We start from the raw sequence: 23,426 nt of genomic DNA, 5'->3' as shown, positions 1-23,426 counted from the left end.
GGAGTCTGCAGAGCAATTAGCCCCCAGGTTAGGGAAGAGAGAAGATTCCCACATTTCAATGGGGATAAGGATGAGAGGAATTGGGGGGGCATTAAAATACCTCCCCCCCCCCGGTATTTATTTTGCAGGCAAGCTGGTCTGGCAAGTCATTTTCTCTCTTCCTTGGGTGCTGCGTTCATTCTTGTTTGTCGTCAAAAAGATTTGGCTTATGCACACACACAAACACAGAGACAGACAGACACACACACATTCAGTTTTGTCCCATCTCCAGCTAGAAGCCGCCAATAAACCTTGGTGAACTTCTTCGTTTTGTTTGCCATCTTTCAGCTTGGAAAGTTTTATTCCAGCAAAAGACTCAGGGTGGGGTGGGGAAGGATGTTGGCAGAAGCTGCTGATGGAAAATATTTGGAAGGATCTGCGGATTTTTTTTTTTATCGAATAAAACTCCTCCGTGATAAATACGAGAGAATTTAGCTCAGGACACCATCTTGTTGCTGTCTTTGGTTTGGACCTTCCATCTCCATTGTGGGGTGGACAAGCGACCCCCCCCTCCCCAACAGTGCTCAAGTGTCGCTCGTCTGGAGGCTGGAAAGGAACCTAAAAGATCATGTAGACCTGTGGTTTTAAAATCCAAGTCATTCCAGCTCTTCTGACCTCAAAACATTTCACCTCCTGGTTCCTTAACCTTATGCTGTCTTTATTTTCCTTTCTCCCTCCAAGCAGAGACTGGCTGTGGAATGTAGTTAATTCAGGAATATGGAAACACACATTGTACAAACTCAGCCCGTTAATAGGTACACAACAATTGAGTTAGTGCTGTTCTCTGAGATCAGTGTCACAGTTGTGTCTTAAGGCCTGCCTTCCTTCCTTCCTTTTTTCTTCCTTCTCTTTCATTTTTCTTTCCTTTCTTCAAAGATGCCTTGAAGGGGGGGGGAGGAAATTAGGGAAAGAAGGAAAGATAAAAGGGAGAGAGAGAAGGAACGACAAATGGTGCGAGGGAGGGAAAGAAGGAAAAAAAAGGGCAGGCAGTAAGAAAGCAAGGTCATAATGGCCGGGATGGATCAGGGGCTTACGTTTTCGTCCCTGTGGTCAGTGCAAAAGGTCACTAAACGAGGCAGCCGCTAACCAAGGACTCTCTGCATTTGCCACAGGATGCTAAGCTAAGTTTATCCAACTGGCCTTTTGTAAAAACCCTGCTGTAAAACAACTGCTGCCCAGAATCTCTGGGAGGGAAGCAGCGTATAAATTTTAATATCTCATTACCTGGGGTGTCTCCTGGGGTGTGAACCTGGGGTGCCTGTCGCCTCTCTGTGGGAGTTGCCGCTCCGAGATCTCCGCTAGAGGACTGTCTCCAAAAAGGAGTGGCTTTTTTCTTGGGAAATATAATTTCTCCCCTCCTTAGGGTGATTGATTAGTCTTTTGCTTGTCTACCCCATAATTCTGCCTCGCCCTCCTAACGGCGGCCTCGCCCTTCTGCTGTTCCTTACAGCCCTCGGCTCTGACCGTCCCCAGACCTGCCCCCCCCTTCTTCACCCAAAAAGCACTCAAAACACCTTGGAATCATTAGTGCCTTTCACACACACACACACACACACACACACACACACACGTCCCCTTCCTCAAAGGCTTTCCTCCTCCTTTCCCCACGACACCCCCCTCCCCACCTCCAGGCTAGGAAACCCCCCTGGCGGAGTTTGCCTGCCTCCGAATTGACCCTGCCTGGTATTTTAATTGACAGTTCATTAAAGATGGATGCGTGTCTGGAGGGAAAGGCAGGAAAGGAGAGGAGGCCGTCCCTTGTGTGTGGGGGGGGAGAGAGGGGAAGGGGGAAAGCCTTGTGATTTATTTTTCCACTTTTCCTTCGCGCCTCCTCCGCTCAGCTCACCCCTGTTTTCCCATCTCTCCAACCCCCCCCCCTTCTTCTTTTTTTGCTCCTTCCAGGCACGATGGGAGGTCTCTTCCTGGACGGCGAGGAGAGCCCGGCCACCACGGCGTTGCAAGACGTCAGCAAATGGACCGTGGAGGACGTTTGCAGTTTTGTCAGCTGCCTCTCGGGCTGTGCTGAATACACTCAGGTATGTTGCCGCTGGGTTCCCTTAAGAGTGCAGAAAGGGCAAAAAAAAAACCCACACTCAACACAACACTCCCCCTTGCGCTTATACACATCATCTTAAGACAGAGGGCCAGTTTCAGGAAATCAGAACTCCCAGAATCTTTTATGGCTGCGTGTTTAGCCTGTTTGTCGAGTCCAAGGCGGTACAGACAGGCGTCTCCCGTAGTCCTCAGCTACCCCAAATTTCCGTTTGCGACCTTTCTTGCCACAAGTTTCTTAAGCGAATCACTGCCGTGGTTAAGTTAGTAAGATGGTGGTTAACTGAAGCTGGCTTCCCTACTGACTTTGGATTGTCGAAGGTCGTAAAAGGAGATCAGACCCCGGGACACTGCAACTGTCGTAAATTTGAACCAACTACGGAAAGTCTGAATTTTGATCATGTGGCCGCCGGGAGGCTGGAAAGATGACGTGAAAAATTGGAATCCAATCCGAAGCTTCTGAGGTTTTGCCGCTTTTTAATCACAGGGGCTAGAAACTTGGTTACTCCCTTAAAAAGACCCTCTCTTGAGCATCTTTTATTTATCCAATTTATACCCTGCCCGCTTCATCTAAGACACTGGGTGGTTTAAGAACAGCAACGGCACTTAGCCATATTTATTTATATATATATATATATATATATATATATATATATATATATATATATATATATATAATTCAATTTATATATACCACTTCAAAGCCCTTTCTAAGCGTTTTACAGAGTCTGCTTTTTCTCCCCAACAAAAGATAAAAAGCCGTAGAGCCATGTAAAAAAAGAGACATAGATAAAAAACAAAAGTTAAAAAACAAATTTAACAGATTTCAGGGGTATGTGTGTGTGTGTTTGTGCCCTGAAATCGCCTACCTTAAAATGATTCGTCTATTACAGGCTTTTAACCAGGATGGGATTTCCTGATATTTTATTCTAGAACTTGGCAGGAATTTTTAAAAAAGTGGAAAAACAATATTTCCAGACACGGAGCGAGGCTCGCCGTCCCACGTTGGCTTAGCGTGTCTTAATAACAGCAGTGCTGATGAAAGTCCACAATTTTTTTTTCCACTCCGACAGACGGATGGGTGGGAAAGTGTGGCTGCCAGCTTAGAAGACAAAAGTGCTTGTGAACTCGGCTTCCGAGTTTAGCACATTGGGGCTTATAAAATGCCCTTTTGAGAACTCCAGCTGCAGAGCGGAGGCAGCCTGGAACATCTGGATTCTTCTGTTCCTAGGGAAAGGAGAGACCGGCTAGGATGAAGGGGGATTAATCCCAAGGAGGCAGGATCAGAAGAGAGGTTGGGTATTCTTCTCTTGTTTTGGTTTTTAAAAAAAGACTTTCCCAACCGCTGAGTTCTCTACTAGCAGTTTTATTGCCCCCCTTTTGTGTTTTCCTAAGAGTTGAGAATAGCAGAAAAACAAGAGTTGGAAGGGACCTTGGAGGTCTTCTAGTCTAACCCGCCCTCTACATATGGAAATGCTCCCCACCAAAGGAGCTGGATTCACGCAGCGTGGTGAGACACCCCGTAGCTTGCTTTTGGTTTGGCCCGAGGCAGGAAGCCAGCAATTGTGGTTTGTAAGCCAGGGCTTAGGATGGTGAACCAAGACTACTTCAACGAAGAATTAAAGGGTGATGTGAATTACCAGCTAACCTGAATTGAGGTCGATGAAAAATAAAGGCTGTTTCAAAAGATCATCTTAGCTGATGCTCCCAATTGAACACCCACCCTTCATCCCTTCCCATTAAAACCATGGTTAAGATACTGGGATGCTTCCGGCGGCGCTGCATGCAGTCCTTGGCTTAACAACCACAATTGAGCACCAAATTTCTGTTACTAAGTAAGAGAGTGGTGGAGATTTGTCCCATTTTACGACCTTTAGTAACCTGGTTGTTAAGTGGCACTGGCTTCCCCCATTGACTTGGCGAGTCAGAAGGCCGCAAAAGGGGATCACGTGACCCCAGGATGCTGCAGCCGTCATAAATGTGAGTCAGTGGCCAAGCGCCTGAATTTTGACCATGTGGCCACAGGGATAGCACAGAGGTCGTAAGTCTGAAAAAAGGGTCCTACGTCACTTTTTTTCACTGCCGTTGCAAATTTGAACAGTCACTAAGCAAGCGGTTGCAAGTATAGTTGGAAACCTAGAGAATAATTTACTACTGCTTGTTTTCCACCAAAGGCCTTCTTAACACCCCTGCAAGATTGTCCGGGCAATCTGGTTTTGAATTGCCAATTATTGCTTATAAAAAGTTTGGAAGTCAAGGAGATGTAGCATCTTTAACGGGAGGGGGTGGGAAAAACACGGCCTGTTTCAATTCCTTCTCCATTGCAGGCCTTCTTCGTTCACTGACGTAGCCGCAAGCCGTGTTAAGATTACACAAACGCTCTTATTCAACATCCAACTTTTCAGAACTCAATGAGAAAGTTGCTTTGGAGTTTCCAAAAGAGCCTTAATCCTTACGTTCATTCAAATCCAGTCAGCCAGAGAATTGGATTCTGGGCGTTTTTTATTTTCTTTCTTCTTCCTTCCTTTTTCTTTTTCTCCCCCCCCCCCCCCGAAAGAAAAGTCTCACTGCCCGAGACTGCAAATTCAGAAGGATGGGCTGTCCATCATTATAATGCTTTCGGCACAAGCCACTGGGGGTACTTACCCCGGGGTAACTGCCATGCCACTCAGCACAAGTTAACGCAGAGAATTTGCCATATCCAATCTGGGCAGCATATTTCAACCCAGCATTTTCCAAGTGCAAGACTGAGTGTGGTGGGGGGGGACCCTGCCTCCTTGCTGCAGTCCCCCAACTGCCCCAGATTTCTGGGGTGCAGGGAAATAAACGCAATGTCCTTTTTTGGGGGGTGTCACAAAAAACCACCTATCCTGGCCCACAAGCCTCCATCAAACCCGCACGCATCTGCAGGAAGACTTAGAGTGATGGTGGCCAGCGAGTTAAAAAGCCATTAAGTCTTTTTATACCCCACATCAGGATTTGCATTTTGTTATTTTTTTGTGTGTGGGGGGAGCGTTTATGATGCAAGGAATCCCAGTCTCAAGAGGGAAGAAATATCTGCTTGATGTTTGAGCATCCGGAAACCGCAGTTGCAGGGGGGGGCGGTCTGGCACCGAGTGACCTCCGCCTTGGCTGGCGAAATGCAAAATAAAATTGTGGCGGGTTTCGAGCTGGGAAGAAAAGATGTGTATGTGTGTGGGGAAGGGAAGAGTTTCTGCATTCAAGACAGCTGCCTCCCCCCCCCTTACGCCTCCACCCTCTGTGGGTCTGTGGGAAAGAAGAGGGTCCCTGGGATTGCTGAATGAGGCCGACAAAGTTTCAGACTTCCGCAGCCTTGCTAGGTTATAAAGCAGGGCGCAGTTGTGTTGGAGGGCTGCTTGGCAGGAGAAAAGAAAAATGGGGTTTTTTTTCCAAGGGGAGGGGGTTTGGAGAGGTGGGAAAAACAGGGGGAGCTCTCCCCTCCCCTCCCCTTGTTTTTTTTTTTTTTTGGATGAATGCTTCTGTTCAGTGTCTCTGCTGCTTCTCCTTGCAAATGGAAAGCCAGCAGTACAGGAAGTGTCTTTTCCCCTTGGTAAACATTAGTTTTAAAAAGATGAAACCTCCCATCTCTTCCACCTTGAAGCACTCATGTTTTTTTAAAAAAAAACATTTAAATATTTTATTGGTAAAGTAGATCAAGTAGATGGGATGCAACACAACCCAAAATGTAACCTTGCTAGTACGTTTGTAATTATAAATAGTGTTTAATTGAGTGACATTTGAAAAAGTAGAGAAACCGGTAAAGCAAGATTTCCCAGCCTTAGCCCACCGGAGACGTGTGGACTTCAACTCCCAGAATTCCTCAGGCAGCATGTTGGCTTTGGAATTCTGGGAGTCGAAGCCCACCCATCTTAAAGCCTGCTGGCTGAGGAATTCTGGGAGTTGAAGTCCTCCCAACATAAAACCTACTAGCTGAGGAATTCTGGGAGTTGAAGCCACCCATCTTAAAGCCTGCTGGCTGGGGAATTCTGGGAGATGGTCCACCCATTTTAAATCCTGCTGGCTGGGGATTTCTGGGAGACAAATTCTCCCATCTTTAAGTGACCAAGCTAGAAAAACACTGATTTATATGCAGTCCCATCTCTCCATTGCAAACCTTCTGGGGTGTATATAGAACAATGCCTTGTTTGGGGAAAGAAATGGTGGCTGTCCATTTTGAGCAAAGTCGCAGCCAGCTCCTTGCTACTTGACAGGTCTTCCGGGATCAGGCCATCGATGGCGAGACGCTTCCCCTCTTGACGGAAGAGCATTTACTCAACCACATGGGCTTAAAACTAGGCCCAGCGTTGAAAATAAGGTCACAGGTAAGAGGCCGTTCGAAATAAACTTCGACGAAAGCATATGGGGAAAAAAAATCCCATCAAACTCTCCTACTACGTACATAACGTGGCTAATTGTTTCTGTTTGGAAAAAGGCAAACCGCAGTTGCTCCCTGGTTTATCAGCAGTGGTCTAGATGTACGTCTGGGCTTAAATCACGGTTTACTCCGTGTTCTTTAACCTTGGCACAAGCAGAGTTGCCAAGGGTGAAAGACGCTGGTTTGCTGTCCATGTGCTAAGCCGTAAACCACGGTTCATAAACCACAGCGGCTGAGCTGGAGCGATAGCTCAAACCAAGGCAAGCTAGTATGTTTAGGTTTTTTAAAAATTGTTTGTTTATATTGAGCCCCGTAGTTCAATACAATTTAACTTTTTTTGGTTTATTATTTTATTTTTAAACTGCCCTTTAGCCAAAGTGCTCTGGCAAGGCGCCGGTAAAACCCGGGCTAGCAGATAAAACCCAACAGAATGCAAAAACTAGGAAATCAGCCAGACAGTCTTCAAAAAATTAGAACAGTGCCCAGTTGAAAATGCAGCTTAAAACCCCCGGGTAACATTGTCGAGGAGACGTAACCTGGTTTATGAGGGAATCTCTTCCCCAAGTTTGCAGGAGCCTTAAGGCTGGGAAACTTGGCTTCCGGGCTTTTAGCTGGCCTGGCAAAGTGGGAGAAATCCCATTTTCCGGTGCTGCTCTAAAGAAAGAAAAGCCAGGTCTCTGAACATAGACACGTAGCTGATGGAACAGGCTAGGTAGGATACAAGCTTTCCTTACGGTAAGCAGATAGCTCTCAACGTTTGTTGTGACACATTTGTTAAGTGAGGTTTGCCCCATTTTATCGCTGTTCTTGCCACAGTTCTTAAGTGAATCACTGCACTTGTTAGGATAGTCACACGGTTCTTGAGCGAATCTGACTTCTTCCCCATGGATTGTGCTTGTCAAAAAGTCGCAAAAAGTGGTCCCATACAACTGTCGTAAGTATGAAGCAGTTGCCAAGTATCTGAATTTTGATCCCATGATCACGGGGGTGCTACAAAGGTTGTGTGAAGAAACGGCCACAAGTCACTTGTTTTAAAGTGCTGTTGTGACTTTGATCGGTCAGTAAATGGACTGTTGCAAGTGGAGGACTTAACCTCCATTGCATTATTTTTCTTTTAAACCCCAATCAGGAAAACACGGGAGGTAGTCTCATCCCTGCTAGTTGAGTTGTGCCGCCGTCCTCAGTTGAGCTGAAGGCTGCCCATGAAGCAGTAACCTGGGTTAAGAGTGTTGTGTGAACAGACAGCCAAGGCGGTTTGCTTGCCACGCCTGCCGTAAATTTCCTTCGGGCGATTTTAGCACACTGGCAAGTCAGCCCGTCCTGCTTTTAACTATTGCAGCTTTGTGAAATGCAGGAATCCGATCTGGGTTTGCTGCCAAGGTGATAGATCATTTGGGCTTAAAGCTTGAAAGGCCTCTGTTTGTGTCTTAAGGTTGGATTTGCAAGGCCTGTGCCCTTTGCCAGGTGCCCCACAATCCAATTTCCCCTCTTGTGCTATTAACCACCTGCTCAGGTGCTTTGGGCCAAGCTCTGCACGCTACCCTGCTACAAACAGGATGATTTTGACATCTTTATTTATTTCTTTTTAAATGCTCTGGCTTCAAAATTCTTCCTGCTCCCCTGCTGCTTTGGGTGTCCCCCCCTCCCAAAACACCAGACAGATCCCTTCTCGGCCCGCGTGGGTACTCGTAGATCCCACGGGTGGCATGGGGGTCCTGTTCTCCTGCTTCCCTTTGAATCACAATTATTTCCAGCACAATCATTCCACAGGGAACAGTTGCCGAAAGAACCTTTTTATTAGATCCCTCGTAAACAGCCGAGGCTTGGGGGAAAGCAATAAAGCTGCCCTTATCGTTTTAACATAATAAAACAAATGTGTTGGGAGGAGGGGGCGGTTGGGGGGGGCAGAGAGGAAGGTGAGTCTGCATTGGTAAACAATATTTATTGCTCTGTGCGCGGTTTGCACCAGAGGTAAGCCAACCAACTTGGCTGTGTGTTCACACAACACCCTTAGCCCAGCGGTCCAAGATTGCCCTGCCAAAATCCTCGCAGGGGCTTTATTTCCTTTCCTTTTTTTATTTTATTTTTTAATAAACTTTTATTCATTTATAACCTAAAATGCAAAAGCAAATAGTAAGGGACGACGATGGGGGGAAGAGAAAAGAAGAGAAGTGGGGAAGAAGTGGGGGGGGGGAGGAAGAAACGAAAGGCGTCGACTTCTGACTCCCTCTGTTGCGGTAAAATAAGGCAGTAGTATGAACTAAGTATGAACTAAGCAGTTCTACGTCCGCAAATCGGTCTAATTAGCAAAACCCAAAATCACAGCCTCGTTTTGCTTTATTTTTCCGCCTCAAGCACCAAGTCCAGAAGCGGTTTCCAGGGAGAAACCAAAGGACTTCTGTTCTGTTCTTTTATGGAAACTCTCAGTTTAGAGACCATCTCTGCTTATTCCATCAGCGGTCGTATTCGTCCATGGTGGGGGAATCGAAACCTCCCGTTTTTTTTTAATGCCTCTTGCTGCTGCTGCTGCTGCTGTGTGTGCAGGTGCCTCATTTCCCCTTTCCTTGCTGTTTTTTCTCCAGGTAGCCAAGAGGGTGGGCCGGGTGTTGTATATGGCCAGCTTCCCGGTGGCTTTCCCGCTCCACCCGCCCGGCCTGCGGCCCACGGATTGCAACCCGCCTCCCGCGGAGCTTCGCCCACCCTCCACCGGAAGCGTGGCTTCGTCCCCCTACGGAGGGACGCTTCTCCCCAGCCGGGTCTCCCCGAAGCAGGAAAACGGGACCTCTCTCTTGGCGGCCCTGGGCGATGCCCCCAAGCCCCCGTCGTAACCCCTGGCCTCTCCGCCATCGGTCTGAAGAAGAAGAAGCAAGTCCTCCCCCCCCCCCACAAGAAGCCGCGTGGAAATATTGCTAAAATATTCAAATGGGGGTGGTGGAAATAAACTCTCGGAGGGATTTTTTTTATTTTATTTTTTTGGATTAGGGAGGGTGTGGGGGAATTGCTCCAAAGAAATCTTGGAAGGAAGACGGATCTGGAGAAGGATAACGCCTCTGCCAACCAGGCCAGGAGGGGCTCCAGGGGGGCAAGGAAACCCCCCCTCCCCTCTTACTTTTTTTTCGGGGGGGGGGGGAGGTCTATGCATCGCTAGCAGCTTTTGAAGTAATACCAAAGACAGACGAAGTGATTCCAGCGTCTCAACTCCGCTCCATGTTTATTTTTTTATTTTTTTGGATGGTACGGCACAGCCAGCCCTGTGGACTCCCTTCTTCCTTTTTCTTTGACTTTCTGTCTCTGTCTTTGGTGTGCATCGTGTTGGTTTTGTTGCTTGTCCCCATCCTGCCCTTTCTAGGCATTTGCTCCTTAGAAGAGTCCATCAGCAGCACATTCCCTGCCCTGGGAATTGTTAGGAAAAAGACAGACAGAAACAGGTAGGATATTGTACTTGGGGGAATCCCAGTGCTTCCCTTCTGGAAGTAAGTGTGTGTGTGTGTGTGTGTGTGTTAGAGAGAGAGAGAGAGATTGTCTTGGTTCTCTCTCGAGATTGCTGCCTTGGAGACATTTCATTACCCAACTAGGTAACCTCCTTAGTGCATGGATGACGTTACCTAGTGGGTAACTAAACGTCTGCAAGAAAACCAAACTCGGAGAGCACCAGGGACTTGAGTTCAACCCTGAGCTACGTTCTCTCTTTGTCTTTGTGTGTGCACGTACAACACAGAGCTATGCTCCATTTTAATTGGCTTTTGTGCACAAAGAATGCAGGGTTTTGCTTTGTTTTTTAAAAAAGGCAGGGCAGCCTGGGTGAGGATATGGAATTGCACATTTTCCCCGGTATCCACACCCAGGACTTAACATGGAGCCCTTGCCAGCATTCAAAGAGTGTGTGTGTGTATGTGTGTATGAAAGAGAGAGTGTGTGTGTGTGTGTGTTGGTGCCCTCTGAGGTTGCTGCCTTGGAGACATTTCATTACCCAACTAGGTAACCTCATTAGTGCATGGATGACGTTACCTAGTTGGATAATGAAACGTCGGCAAGAAAATCAAACTCGGAGAGCAACAGGGACTTAAGTTCAACCGTGAGCTACATTCTCCTCTGTGTATGTCTCTGTGTGTGCACATACAACACAGATATGCTCCATTTTAATTGGCTTTTGTGCACAAAGAATGCAGGGTTTGTTTTTTTAAAACAGGCAGGGCAGCCTGGGTGAGGATATGGAATTGCACATTTCCCCTGGTATCCACACCCAGGAGTTAACATGGAGCCCTTGCCAGCTTTCAACATGTGTGTGTGTGTGTGTGTGTGTGTGTGTGTGTGCGCGCACGCGCTTGCCCATGTTGGTGGAGAAAAAAATGCAGGGGCCAAACTTTTAAAACACCCCTGCAGTCTTTCCCCCCCCACCTCCCCTGGTGCATTTTGAACAGAAACCACACTTAAGCCAAGATAGCTCAGTGGGACCTTAGCTTCATGTCAAAGTATCCATCACTTTAAAATTAAGGCTTTCCAGCAAAGCAATTGAAATAACAATAAAAATGAAGAGTTCACTCGGTTTATAAAAACAGGTACGGGTCGGGGTGCGTCCTTCACAACTTAGATTCCTGGGGACAGGGAACATTAAAGTTGGGGGAGAGGGCGGTGGGTACACACAGCCCAGGTTACTTGGTCTGAGCCAGCTTAGACCAAAGCGGGTAAGTATGGGATGGTACCGGCTGTGGGAACCCCACCAGACGGCAAAGGACACGGAGAACAGGTAAGAACAGGTAAGTTGGGGGTGGAGGGTACAGGTGCTGGGAAGGAGGAGGGGGGACAGGCAGGCCAGGGGCTTGAGAGGCAGACTCAGCCCTCCAACCACCTGGCCTGCCTGCCCCCTCCCAATCTTCCCAGCACCTGCATTTCCCTCCCTCCTCTTGGCCCCCCCATCTTTGGCCCCAAGGGGTGCCCGAGGTAGGGAGGGGCAGGCCCTGGGTGCCCCCCCAGGCCTGCCAGGGTGGATGGGGCATCTTCCCAGGGCTCCCCTCCTCTTCCCCTCCCTCCCTCCACCCCAGGAGGGCTGCTGGGGGCTAGGCGGAGGTGGGGGGAGCCCTGGAAGGAGGTTGGAGGCTGACGGGGTGGCTCCTTGCCAGGGCTCCTTGCCAACGCCCCTTCCTCTCCCCTTCCCAACTCCCCTGGTGCCACGGGTGCAGGCAAAGGAGGGAATGGGAGGCCCTGGGGTGAAGGGGGGGCATCGGCAGGCACAAACTCCTCCCTTTAAATGTTGGGGAGAGCCTGCCCATTCCTCCCCCCTCCCGGGCCTCCCTTTCCCTCCTGAGTCTTTGCCACCCACGGGGTGCCTGCCAGATGGCACCAAGGGAGCTGGGAAGGGAAGAGATGGAGTGTTCGGCAAGGAGACCCCCCCCAGCCTCCAACCTCCTTCCAGGGCTCCCCCCACCTCCGCCTAGCCCCCAGCAGCCCTCCTGGGGTGGAGGGAGGGAGGGGAAGAGGAGGGGAGCCCTGGGAAGATGCCCCATCCACCCTGGCAGGCCTGGGGGGGGCACCCAGGGCCTGCCCCTCCCTACCTCGGGCACCCCTTGAGGCCAAAGATGGGGAGGGGAACCAAGAGGAGGGAGGGAAATGGGTGGGGAGGGTGGGGGGGGGAGGGTGGGTGGGGGGGGAGGGTGGGTGGGTGGGGGGGGAAAGAAAGAGGCGGGATGCTGCACTTTTCACAGTCTTTATTAGAGGTCAAGAAAACAAGAAGTACACCCCCCCTCTGGTTCCCCACCCTCCCACCCACACCCTCCCCCCTCCCCCCCCACACCCACCCCTCCCCCCAACCCCCCCTCCCTCCCCCACCCCTTTGGCTTCAATCCTGGCCTAGAGGGGGCCTTGGGGGGGAGAGGAGATCCTGGGAGGAGGGGGGAAGTTCCCCCCCCTCCCAGGACCTCCCCTCCCCCCAAGGCCCCCCCTAGGCCAGGATTGAAGCCAAGGGCATTGGTGGGGGCTGAGGGAGGCTCAGGAGGGGGGGCGCAGAGAGAGCAGCTTGCCAATGTCTTTGGCTTGAAGTGGGCAAAATGCCCCCCCCCAGAGCCAAGGACCTTGGCAGCCACCCTCCGCCGACCTCTCAGCCTCCCCCAGCCCCCCCCAAGACCCTCGACTTCAACCGTGGCGCAAGAGGAGCTGGCAAGAGAGGCCCTGGGATGCCTGAGGCTGCCCCAGGGGGCTTGGACGCCCCAGACCTCCCCAGGGCCTCCTCGCCAGCCCCCCTTGGACCAGGGCTGGCCCCTGACCCTTTTTCCACCCCCCTCCAGCCTTCCAGGGCAGGACCCACCATGCACGGAGCTTGCGCCCTCTGTGCAGCCCTTCCTGCAAGTAGGCATGCACAAGTGTATTATTGAAATTAAGTGCCAAGAGGCCCCTATTTTGGACACATTGTGCATGTCTACTTACACCAAGGGAGGAACTGCAGACTTACCTCAAGACACACCTGTTTTCTGGCTCACCTGAGTAGTTGCTGGGGAGATTGGGGCGGGGTTGAGATTCTACAACAGCTTTTCTCAACTTTGACAAGTTTTAAGTTGGGTAGACTTTCAACTAAGGCTGAAGTCCACCCATCTTTAAGCCTGCCAAGGCTGAGACCTACCGGAGACCCCCAAGGCTTCAGGGCTGAGGTGCACCCATTTCTGGGGGGTGGGTGGGAATGGCTTAAAGAACTTCCAATTCCTGTACATTTGTAGCTGTGGGGATTTGCAATCTCACAACTCAAAGGAACCCAAGTTCTGCGCATCCCAAATAAGTGGACCTCAGCCCCAAAACGTCTAAGTGTGGAGAATGACACACCCCAACATGGATGATCTTATTTCCCAGAATTATCCAGCTACGTTGCCAAGCATTCTGGGGTCCAAAGCTCTATCAGAAATTCTACATTGGACTTTAAAATTCCCAGAATACAGACATAAACTGGAGAAGTCTGGGTTCCACCCGTTTACCTTCCATCTGTTTGCCCTCCCATCTGGATGGGAAGTTAACTTCATTCCCCGTAACTCTACACCCCAAAGTTGCAGAGTTCTGGGAATTGAAGGTTTCCCATTCAGATGCGGTGTTTCCTTGGTGTAAGAATTTTTAGCAGAATCCTGTGGAAGCCCACCTAGAAGACCTGGGACTTCTACCTCCAAGATTGAACTTCAATTCCCAGAATTCTCCAGTCTGCGTGCTGGAGAACAGCAGAGATTGAATGGCACCCACCTGGTATTGTAGGAACTAGGGTATCCTATGCCCTCTGTGATGGAAGACTCCCAAGTCCCAGAATTCTGAACCCAGAATTCTGAAGAATTGGAGACCTATCATCTACAGGACATTGACCTGGCTCTAGAATTCCTAACAGAATTAAGAGTTGGAGACTCACCACTTACCTTTCATGGGATTTGTCTCCCAGATTGGCAGACTCCCCAAGTCCTAGAATTCAGAACCGGGACGCCCCACCAAGAGACAGCATGGATCCGTCTCCAAGATTAGCGAACTTCAGTTTCCAGAATTCTCCAGTCCATGTGCTGGAGACTCCTGGAAATTAAGTCGCAGGAGCTAAATTAAATTAATTCCGGGAGTTAAAACTCATCCCTTTGAAATTTGCATCTTTCAATGGGCAAGCTTTAACTCCCAAAGTGTTTTAAAAGCTGCCGATTTCTGGGAAGTGAAGTCCAGCCTTCCAAGAGCTGTTTGGCTTTCTGAAAGCAAGAGTTCAGTTCTTGACATACCTGGTGGGTTTACATGACGCTAGAGCTCAGGGTTTCTCCCCCTTAGCACCATGTGTGGGTTGGGGCGGGTGGGAAGGGGACCTCAATCCTTAAAACTTATCTAGCCTAGGATTGCTAAGATTTCCGGGAGCTAAAACTCATCCCTTTGAAATTTGCATCTTTCAATGGGCAGGCTTTAATTCCCAATGTGTTCTAAAAGCTGCCGATTTCTGGGAACTGAGGTCCAGCCTTCCAAGAGCCGTTTGGCTTTCTGAAAGCAAGAGTTCAGTTCTTGACCTAGCTGGTGGGTTTACATGACCCTAGAGCTCAGGGTTTCTCTCCCTTAGCACCATGTGTGGGTTGGGGCGGGTGGGAAGGGGACCTCAATCCTTAAAACTTATCTAGCCTAGGATTGCTAAAATTTCCGGGAGCTAAAACTCATCCCTTTGAAATGTCCATCTTTCAATGGGCAGGCTTTAATTCCCAATGTGTTCTAAAAGCTGCCGATTTCTGGGAACTGAGGTCCAGCCTTCCAAGAGCCGTTTGGCTTTCCGAAAGCAAGAGTTCAGTTCTTGACATACCTGGTGGGTTTACATGACCCTAGAGATCAGGGTTTCTCCCCCTTAGCAAGATGTGTGGGTTTCAACACTCAAGAGTTGTGGAATTTGAAGTCCACACATCTTCAAGTTAAGGATAAAAAACCCTGATCCAAGTTCTTCTGACACCTCAACTTTGTCCTACAACCCAAATCTACACAATCCTACCAGACATCCGTAGTCTTTAACCAAGGCAAAAGCTAACAGCCGTTATGCCTTCACCCGCCCATCCAGTTTAAAAAGCTAGAGCTGCCATGTTTTCAGATTTATGGGGACCAAATGTACCACAAAGGGCTTGCATTTCAAGTGCATCTCCATAAACCACAAAACATGGTTCTTTAGCCAAGCAGAAGACATAAGACTCCCTTCACCTAACTTGCAAATTACAGAGATATCCTGGCTAAGTTGAGGGAATCCCCTCCCGACCAATGATAAGATTTGCTAACTCCTTATCCTAGATCTGTTCTGTCAGGTGACCTCAAAAAACAAGTGTGTGGGTCTCAGTTCCTGGTGGGCACCACAGGTGGGGTGAAAAAAGGTCGCAATGCACTGGGTCGCAATGCAGTGAAAGCTGCAGGGCAAAACGTTTCTCCATCGGGATGCAGCCGTTTTGCCCGCTGCAGTTTCAGTGCAAAGAGATCCAGGCGTTTGAAAGAAATCGACAACAGGCTGTTTTTACAAGCCGAGAACCAACGCAAACCTTCCCTTCCCATACAGAAATAAACATTGGGGGGAATTGGGGGGGGGGGTGGATTCAAAGCATGCACTGTGCTGTCCCGTCCAGCTCTTCCTGCTGGGTTTGGTCCAAAAAAGAGCCAAGTCTTTAAAAAAGAAAATGGTCTGTAAAAGTGTTCCGGCTGCAACTGCGGTGGGAAGTTGATCTTCATCTCTGCGTCTCCAGAAGAGGAAGGGGCAGCATTGAAGGCCGGCCTCTTTTTTCTTTTTTGAGATGGTTTTAAGGTTTTATTTTGAGATGGTTTTAAGAACCCACATTATTCGAAAGAGGCAGTTTTTGCAGCCATGGGGCACAGGCTTTTTAAGGCTGCCCTGCCGGCTGACCAATTTTCTGGCCTGTCCCTCCAGTGCACAAATTCGGCTTCAGGGCCAGCTGGAACAATGCAGCCCCTTCCCCACCCCTGCCCCCCCACCCTCCAGTCTGTCCATCCATCAGTCTGCATCGGAAAAGTCCAAGTCTTCCACCAGGTCCTCTGCTCCTTGTGCCAGCTGTTGCAACTCTGCCCGAGAGAGCGGTTTCCGATGACTCCTCCGTTGAGGCATGGCCTTCTCGCCTGCTGGAGAAGGGAAGAAAGACTTGGTGTCAATCCAACCTCATTGGGGACAGGAAGGGGCGGGGGCAGAGAAGGCAGCTGGGTGCTAATTAATCTCCGGTGCTAATTAATGGATTGTCTGCAGAGCTCAGGAGGGGGCAAGACGGGAATGGCAGAATATAAGTTTTAATAATAATAATGGCAGAATATAAGTTTTAATAATAAATAGAGCAATAAATAAGCAAAGCACCTGGGTTTTTCTAAAGGAGATGGAGGTTCAAGGAGAAGAAAATCTTTATTCCCCCCCCCATTTTATTTGAGGGGGGGCACAACCCTGTAAAGAGGGAGGCTTCCAAAACTCACATCCTAAGAAATAAGCAGGGGGGGGAAGGGTTCCTCTCCAAACGTTTCTGGATGAGCAGTTGCAATCTATGGAGGTGAATTTAGAAGCACTGCTCTTTCCTCTTAAAATAGGCTACTTAGTGAGCACATGGAGCGGGGAGGGGTCCTTTTGGGGTTGGGACCCTCCCCAAACCCTCTGATCTGCCTCTGCATTCTTCTCTTGGAGACCCACTCCATAAAACCAAGTTCCCACTTTCCTACAAAAGCTGGACCTGCAGATCTTCTCATGATGGTTTAGAAGTCTAAGTGGAGAGACTTAGAAATACGGTGGAGGGGGGGGGCGAGAGGGGAGTTATCAAACCTGCCCACCCAAGCGGAAACTGGAACGGCAAAACGAGACGTGGGGTGAGGCTGCCGCGGCACTCTCAACGTTTCGGCAGCCCCAGAGAGAAAGGATTTTGTGAGTGTGGCACGTGGACGTGCCGGAGGGTGCCAGCCATTGTCTGCTCTGGCCTGTCTCGTCGGTCTATTCTGGGCAGCAGCAGCGAGGCTGGCACGCCAGGCCTCCGCCATCTGCTACTGGGAACTGGGCACTGCGCCGGCCTCTCTTAGATGCAGAGCTGGGCGGGGGGAAACGGAGGGGAGGGAAGCAAAGGGAGGCAGTCTTTCCTGACGCAGGGCGAAATCGGAGCCCTTAAATTTTGGATCCTGCAAATAATTTTCCGGCATTAAGAAGAAAGAGAACGCAAAGGCACAATTGCCTGCATATGTCCCTCTGGAGGGGCATTCTTTGGGAGCCGAGGGTGGGGGTGTTCACTGCGACAGCCCCTACGCCTCTCCCACCGGCCTTGGTCCTGCTTCGAGACCCTCCACTGAGCCCCTGGGGGGCTTCAGGGGCTGGTGTCCCTGGCCCAGCCCGATAGGTGGGGCTGGGGGACTCGCCCTCCCACGTACAGGCAGTCCTCAACCTACGACCGTTCATTTTAGTGACCATTCAAAGTTACCACGGCAGTGAAGAAAGTGATTGAAGCAATGAATGCAACGTTGAATTTTTCCGGCGGCAAATGAGCCACCTTTGAGTTGTCCTAGAGCCAGCTACACCTGTCCTGTTTGGGGTTTTTTCCCCTAGCAGTTCAAGAGAGAAGATGGCGGTCTAAGATTGAAAGGCCATTAGGGAAAAGATGGAAACTCCGCAATCCCCTTTTGCTGCTCACGGAAAGCAGCCAGAAAGCCTCTTAACTCTTTACCGTCTGAATCGCTGAGATTCTCCTCCTCCTCTTCCTCGTCGTCCACTTCATATTCTCCTTCCTCCTCTTCTTCCTCCTCACTGCTGCTCATGGAGACACGGTCCGCAGCCACTTTCTTCCCTTTCTCTGCACCCAGAAAACAAAAAACGGGAACGGATGGGATGTAAGGTCCCTCTGTGTGCATTCACGGGGAATGTAAAACAGTTCTTCTGCAACCAGTTGCAGCTTAAGGGACGAAAACAAGCTCTTTTATTATTATTATTTTTATTCCTGGACTTTTTAATCAAGAGAAAAGAGCTAAAAGCAAAGCGAAGGGTATGATTTATTGCCACCTGAAGCTCGCTTAAAGGACAGTGTCCAAATGTGTGCGCAGGAAGTCCTCAACTTAGGTTTAATTTAATTTTAATTTAATTTAATAACATTTATATACCGCCCTTCTCCCTGAGGACTCAGGGCGGTTCACAGGGCAGAATAAAATAGTGAATACAAACATTAAAAAAGATTAAACAAATTGCCCTAATTAAAACAGTATAAATACAACACTAAAAACCCCCAGAAAAGTTAAAAAAAAAACAAAAATAAAATAACCCCAACACTCCCCCTCAGGCTAGGCCGGCTTGTACAAACAGAAATGTCTTAAGATCGCGACGAAAGGAGCGAAGATCGGGCGCCATCCGGAGCTCAACCGGTAGCTGATTCCACAGCTCCGGAGCGCCCACAGAGAAGGATCTCCCCCTGGGGGCCACCAATCGACATTCTCTGATCGGTGGCACCCTGAGGAGGCCCTCTCTGTGGGAGCGCACAGGGCGCAGGGAGCTTGATGCCGGCAGCAGATGTTCCCTGAGGTACTCCGGCCCCATGCCATGGAGTGCTTTAAATACCGTTACCAGTACCTTGACACGCTCACTAATTCAGATTGAAAGAATCAGCTTCCTCCTCCAGTGCCAGCCACAGGAAGAAGCTGGGGATTTGCACCGATTAAATAAAAAGAGGCTGTCTTTTTCGGAATGCCATTTTTTAAAAACTGGATCTAGAGAGACGGGTTTGCTTGTTTTTAAACAACTACGAGTCTTTTTAAAAAAAAATAACAATTTAAAGCAATACAAGTTTCATGTTGTGGTTGCAATTTATACACCCCCTTTCTATCCTAGGTGGAGACGGTCCAAGTGATACAAATGAAATGAGAATAAACTTGGGGGGGGGGAATAAAAACCATTAAAGCGTGTGAATTTATTTTCTGCTTTCCCTTATATCCCCTATTTCAGCCGAACAATCCTCCCAAAGCAGGACTAACCGTAGAAGGAACTAGAAAAATCAAAATGCAATAAATGCTGTTTAAAAATAAAAAAAACAAAACACTCTGGTTTCCTGGCTGGGCTGAGGTTTTTGTTTTGCAATTCTCCCGCTGCTGTGTGTTTTATGCCTCATCGTATTTTGCATTAGAATATATTTTTGCTCTGAGCAGACTCATATACTGAGATGGGTGGCTGTATAAATCAATTTAATAAATAAACCTCTGGCATCCTTCCCGTAGGGCAGAGTTGGGGAACGACGGCCCTTTTATGACCTGTGGACTTCAACTCCCAGAATTCCTGAGCCTGCCTGTGGAAGGAAGGAAGGAAGGAAGGAAGGAAGGAAGGAAGGAAGAAAGGAAGGGGGAGAAAGACAAGGAAGGAAAAAAGTGAGAGAGAAATAGGGTGAGAAAGAGAGAAAGAGAGAAAGAGAAAGGAGAGAGGAAGAGAAGAACGTAGGAAGAAAGAGAAGGAAGAAGGAAAGAAGGAAGGAAGGAAGGAAGGAAGGGAGAGGGAAAAGAAAGAAATAAGGAAGAGAAAGACAGAAAGAGACAGAGACAGAGAAAGAGAGAAAGGGAAGGAGAGAAAGGGAAAGGAGGGGAGGGAGAAAAGAACATAGGAAGAAAAAGAGAAGACAAAAGAAGGAGGGAGGGAGGGAGGGAAGGAAGGGAGCATCACTGTCCTCTCCTGATTATTCCCAGCCCCTGAAATCTCGAGGTAGACTGCCTCTGCACAGGGAGGCTCCGTGAGGCCCAACTGTGGCACCTTTTGGGGGATACAAGTCCGGAAACAAAAGCCGGAGGGAAGGAAGCTGTTCAGGGGGTTCTGGAAACCCCACAGGGCCCCGAGACCCAGGTCAAAAGCTTCCCGACGCGTTCCTAAGACCTCGCCTCGCCCCCCATGTTCAAAGGGTGCAGGGCAGAGAACGAGGCTGCTTGTGAGGGTGTGCACACACACACACACACACACACAAACTGGGAGCAGAGAGCGCCTTGTCTGAGTTGCCAGCTGCCCCTTCCTGGATTCGGAGACCTCAAGTTTTAATCCAATTTAGACAGGAAAAAAAAAGAGAGAGCACTCTAAAGGATTTATTAATCACTTTAAGGAGGGAGCTATTAGGAGAGGGTGTAGCCAGGCTGGAAAACGGGGGAAAAGGGGGGGGGGAGAGAAAGAGATGGGAAATTCTCCCTGCGCCCCTCCCTCTCCAGCCTCAGCCTGGCACTCATTTGTGTCTCCACCCCCCACCCCCCACCAATGCTTTGGGGGTGAGAAGGGCTGAAGAATCCGATGCCGTTGCGATTGCAGAATGCAAAACAAAGGATCTCTAAGATGCTACCGCGTTCCGCTCTTAAAATTTGATTTCCACCCCTTTAGGCACAGCCCACCCGGCTCTGCCCCTAATCTGGCCAGAATTACCCACACACAGAGGGGACGTGGAGCCCACCCATCCCCGCCCCAGCCTTTGTACCATGGGGACCTAGCTTTGGGAACTCACTGCCACTAGAGGTAGCTGTGATGCCAAGGCAGTGTTGCTCAACCTTGGCCACTTTTAAGTTGGGTGGACCTCAACTCCCAGAATTCCCCAGCCAGACCACCACCCTCATAGCCCTTCCAGGCCTGCGGCTGCTTTTCTGTATACCCTTCTGCAACCCACCCCCCACCCAACTGGCACTCAAAACAGAAGGCGCAAAATGCAGACAGGACACAAGGTATAGGCGCAAAACGCAGAAACAAGTTACGAGTCCCTGAGGGACATTTGGAGGCAATCCCAGGCTGATTGCACCATCCATTATCCCCAGGTACCCCCTTCCTTGCATTCAGGGGAGGGCAGGGTGGGTGGGTGCAGGACTGGTTAATTAAAAGGAGCCCCAATCAACCTGACCAGCCGCAGCAAACTCACTGGGATCACAACAACGAGCCCCATCATGATTTCTTCTGTTTCCCACCCCCCCACCCCCAAGTCTCCCAACCCTCTCTGGTCACCGAGTCCCCTTCCCACCCACCCCTATTCAATCGGCGTAATATGATTACGGGGCTGGATATCCGCTAAAGTTCATTAGACCTGCGCCGTGGCTTAATGTGGACAGATCGCTCATTACGGCCCCGGGGTCTGGGGAGATGGAGTGCCAGCCCAGCGGTTTCCCGCAGCTTTAATTGCCTCCTGACACGGCAATCCACCATCAGGCCCCCAGCCCATTAATAACCAGGGGCAGCGGCAGCTCCCTCCCCCACCCGGAGCCCCATCAGCCGGTAAATGAGACGAATGCGTCCCTGTTGTGGCTGCAGACAAGCCATTGATCAAATCTGGCAGGCAGGAGGGTGACCCCCCCTTCTCAGAAACTAGAGGGTGGGTGGGTGGGTGGGTGTCTGGGATGGAGGGGTGCAGGTCCTTGACCTCTTGCCCTTTTTCTGCCAAAGAAGCCAAACCACCTCTGTGCCTGGGCTTTTTATTCATAGCCCACGCCATTGTGCAGAGGGAAGGAGAAAGAAAGAAAGAAAGAAAGAAAAAAGAAAGAAAGAAGAAAGAAAGAAAGAAAGAAAGAAAGAAAGAAGAGAGAGAGAGAGAGAGAGAGAGAGAGAGAGAGAGAGAGAGAGAGAGAGAGAGAGAGACCCATTCTGTTTAAGCCATGATTTATTTCAAGTATGCTTTCCTGGCTGAGCCACATGGAACGGCTGGTCCTTTGCACTAAACAGTAAACAGCCGTGGCTTCCAGGCCACAAGGACAAACCCACACGATTTTGGGGCGTGTGGGCAAATGCAACAACACAAAGCAGCACTTATCCCAAAGACTTGGGTGAGATCTTAAGATCAGCTCTGCCTCGGCTCAAAGGCCCACTTAGTCCATGGGCATGGGAGATGCACAGGTAGTCCTTTTTTGGTGACAATTAGGACTAGTGACTTGATTGTTAAGCAAAGAGATTGCTAAATGAAACTGCAATGAGCTTATGATCTTCCGTCAGCTTTCTGCGAAGGTTGCAAATGTGGCCAGAGTTACTTTTACATCACTGTTGTACTGAAGTCACTAAAAAAGGACTATCTGTACATGCAATCATGTTTTTTCTCTCTCTCTCACCCCCTGCTAAAAGCCACTCTGCTCTGCTAGCGATGTGTAGGACTCAGAGCTATTCCTACCCCAGCTGAAAGCTACTCCAGGGGGAAACCAAGCCAAATCTTGTGGCAGGGGGTTCCAAAAGCTCAAAATTACACCTTTGTTCCTACCTTTTCCCAATTCTACTTAAAAATGGGGGTTAGGCCCAACTGCCAACAGGAACGGAGAAAAATATTGCTATCTACTTTCCTCTGGTAGAAGCTGGGGAATTCAAAACCCAGTATCCTTGGCCAAAGTGAGGGTGGTGGGGGTTACAATCCAACGCTTCATTTCCCCAAACTGGGATTTAACTGGGGGAGGGGCAGACATTTGCACAGCACCCCATCTTTCTGACTGGGGTCCAGCAGCTAAAGGTGAACCAATCCGTTTTTTAGGGATTTTTGACTTATTTCAGGGGAATGCCCGACGCCACCGTGCCTTTTTCCAGACCAACTTATTCCGCTGAGGCTGGAGCTGCTATAAAACGCTAATGAGCGCTTAACTATGGCAATATTTAATTAAAAAAGAAGAAGGGGAAGAGGGGCTGTGAGCTGCTGCTAATTAACAGAAAATTGGTAATTTCCTAGCTATTAGCGGCTTATTTTCCACTCATCTGAACACAGGCAAGGAAGCACAGCGACAGCATAAATAGGTTGAACACAATCTGGCTTATCCAGAGGCACACGTGGCTGGCAAGACTGGGGGAGCCCATGACCTCTCTTGGCATTCACCCCAACCCCCTATGGGGCAGAGGACAATTAGTCAATGGAACAGCTGGCCTCCTTAAACTGTGGGCTCTCTATGGCTGCAAGTTTTCAAAAATAGGCCCGACAACCATTTGGGCTGGACTAGAAGACCTCCGAGGTCCCTTTCAGCCCTGTAATTAATAATAATAAAGTGGGAAGGGAGCTTGGAGGTCATGTAGTCCAACCCCTGCTCAGGCAGGATACCCTATAGTACTGTTTCAGACAAATGGCTGTCCAATCTCTTCTTAAAAACATCCAGTGTCGGAACACACATAAACTGTATGTTCAATTTTTTTTCAAAATGAATGTCACCATGTCCTGAAACCCTAGCCTTGATGCAGCTCATCTCCAGGTCTTTTTGATCATCCAGGACCCTCATCCTTTATTCTGAACTCAGACCCACAACTTACTTTGTAGATTTTATGGCACCCGAGTGTCCTTTGTTTCGCCTCTGCACGAGGCAGGAATGCAGCAAACCACGATGTCAACTAATCGTGGCTTAGAAGACTACAAAGACACCCCCCGCAGCTCAAACTATCCCTCAGCCACAGTTCAGGAGATGAAAAGAACCATCATTAAATTTTACACACACACCCCTCATTCCCAAAGACTCGGTTCACAAAACAGAGATGCTAAAAGATTGCAGAATTATTAGG

At 49.3% G+C, this 23,426-nt stretch overlaps 2 protein-coding genes across 4 annotated transcripts in view; one reads left to right on the top strand and one right to left on the bottom strand.

The window, feature by feature from the left end:
* Nucleotides 1–11,043, top strand: part of SAMD11 (sterile alpha motif domain containing 11) — a gene marked incomplete at its 5' end in the record, with an annotated part of 57,940 nt that extends 46,897 nt beyond the window's left edge. Inside the window, 3 exons of the mRNA XM_083375645.1 lie at nucleotides 1,881–2,075; nucleotides 6,324–6,434; nucleotides 9,070–11,043. Of these exons, the coding sequence (XP_083231771.1) occupies nucleotides 1,881–2,075; nucleotides 6,324–6,434; nucleotides 9,070–9,315 (552 nt within the window). The 3' untranslated portion in view covers nucleotides 9,316–11,043. The remainder of the gene's footprint in view (nucleotides 1–1,880; nucleotides 2,076–6,323; nucleotides 6,435–9,069) is intronic.
* A 3,515-nt stretch (nucleotides 11,044–14,558) lies between these two features.
* NOC2L (NOC2 like nucleolar associated transcriptional repressor) overlaps nucleotides 14,559–23,426 on the bottom strand; it is a 32,668-nt gene continuing 23,800 nt past the window's right edge. For 2 of the 3 annotated variants that reach the window (XM_083375864.1, XM_083375862.1), the window contains exons 18-19: nucleotides 17,644–17,769; nucleotides 14,559–16,078 (exon numbers count right to left, since the gene is read on the bottom strand). In XM_083375864.1, the coding sequence (XP_083231990.1) occupies nucleotides 15,954–16,078; nucleotides 17,644–17,769 (251 nt within the window). In that variant the 3' untranslated portion in view covers nucleotides 14,559–15,953. The remainder of the gene's footprint in view (nucleotides 16,079–17,643; nucleotides 17,770–23,426) is intronic. The other variant, XM_083375863.1, reaches the window with a different exon arrangement.

The sequence above is a fragment of the Vipera ursinii genome, assembly GCF_947247035.1.
Source record: "Vipera ursinii genome assembly, chromosome: 17".
NCBI lineage: Eukaryota > Metazoa > Chordata > Lepidosauria > Squamata > Viperidae > Vipera > Vipera ursinii.
Note: the sequence above shows the minus strand (reverse complement) of the source record. Positions and strands in the feature narration are given on the sequence as shown.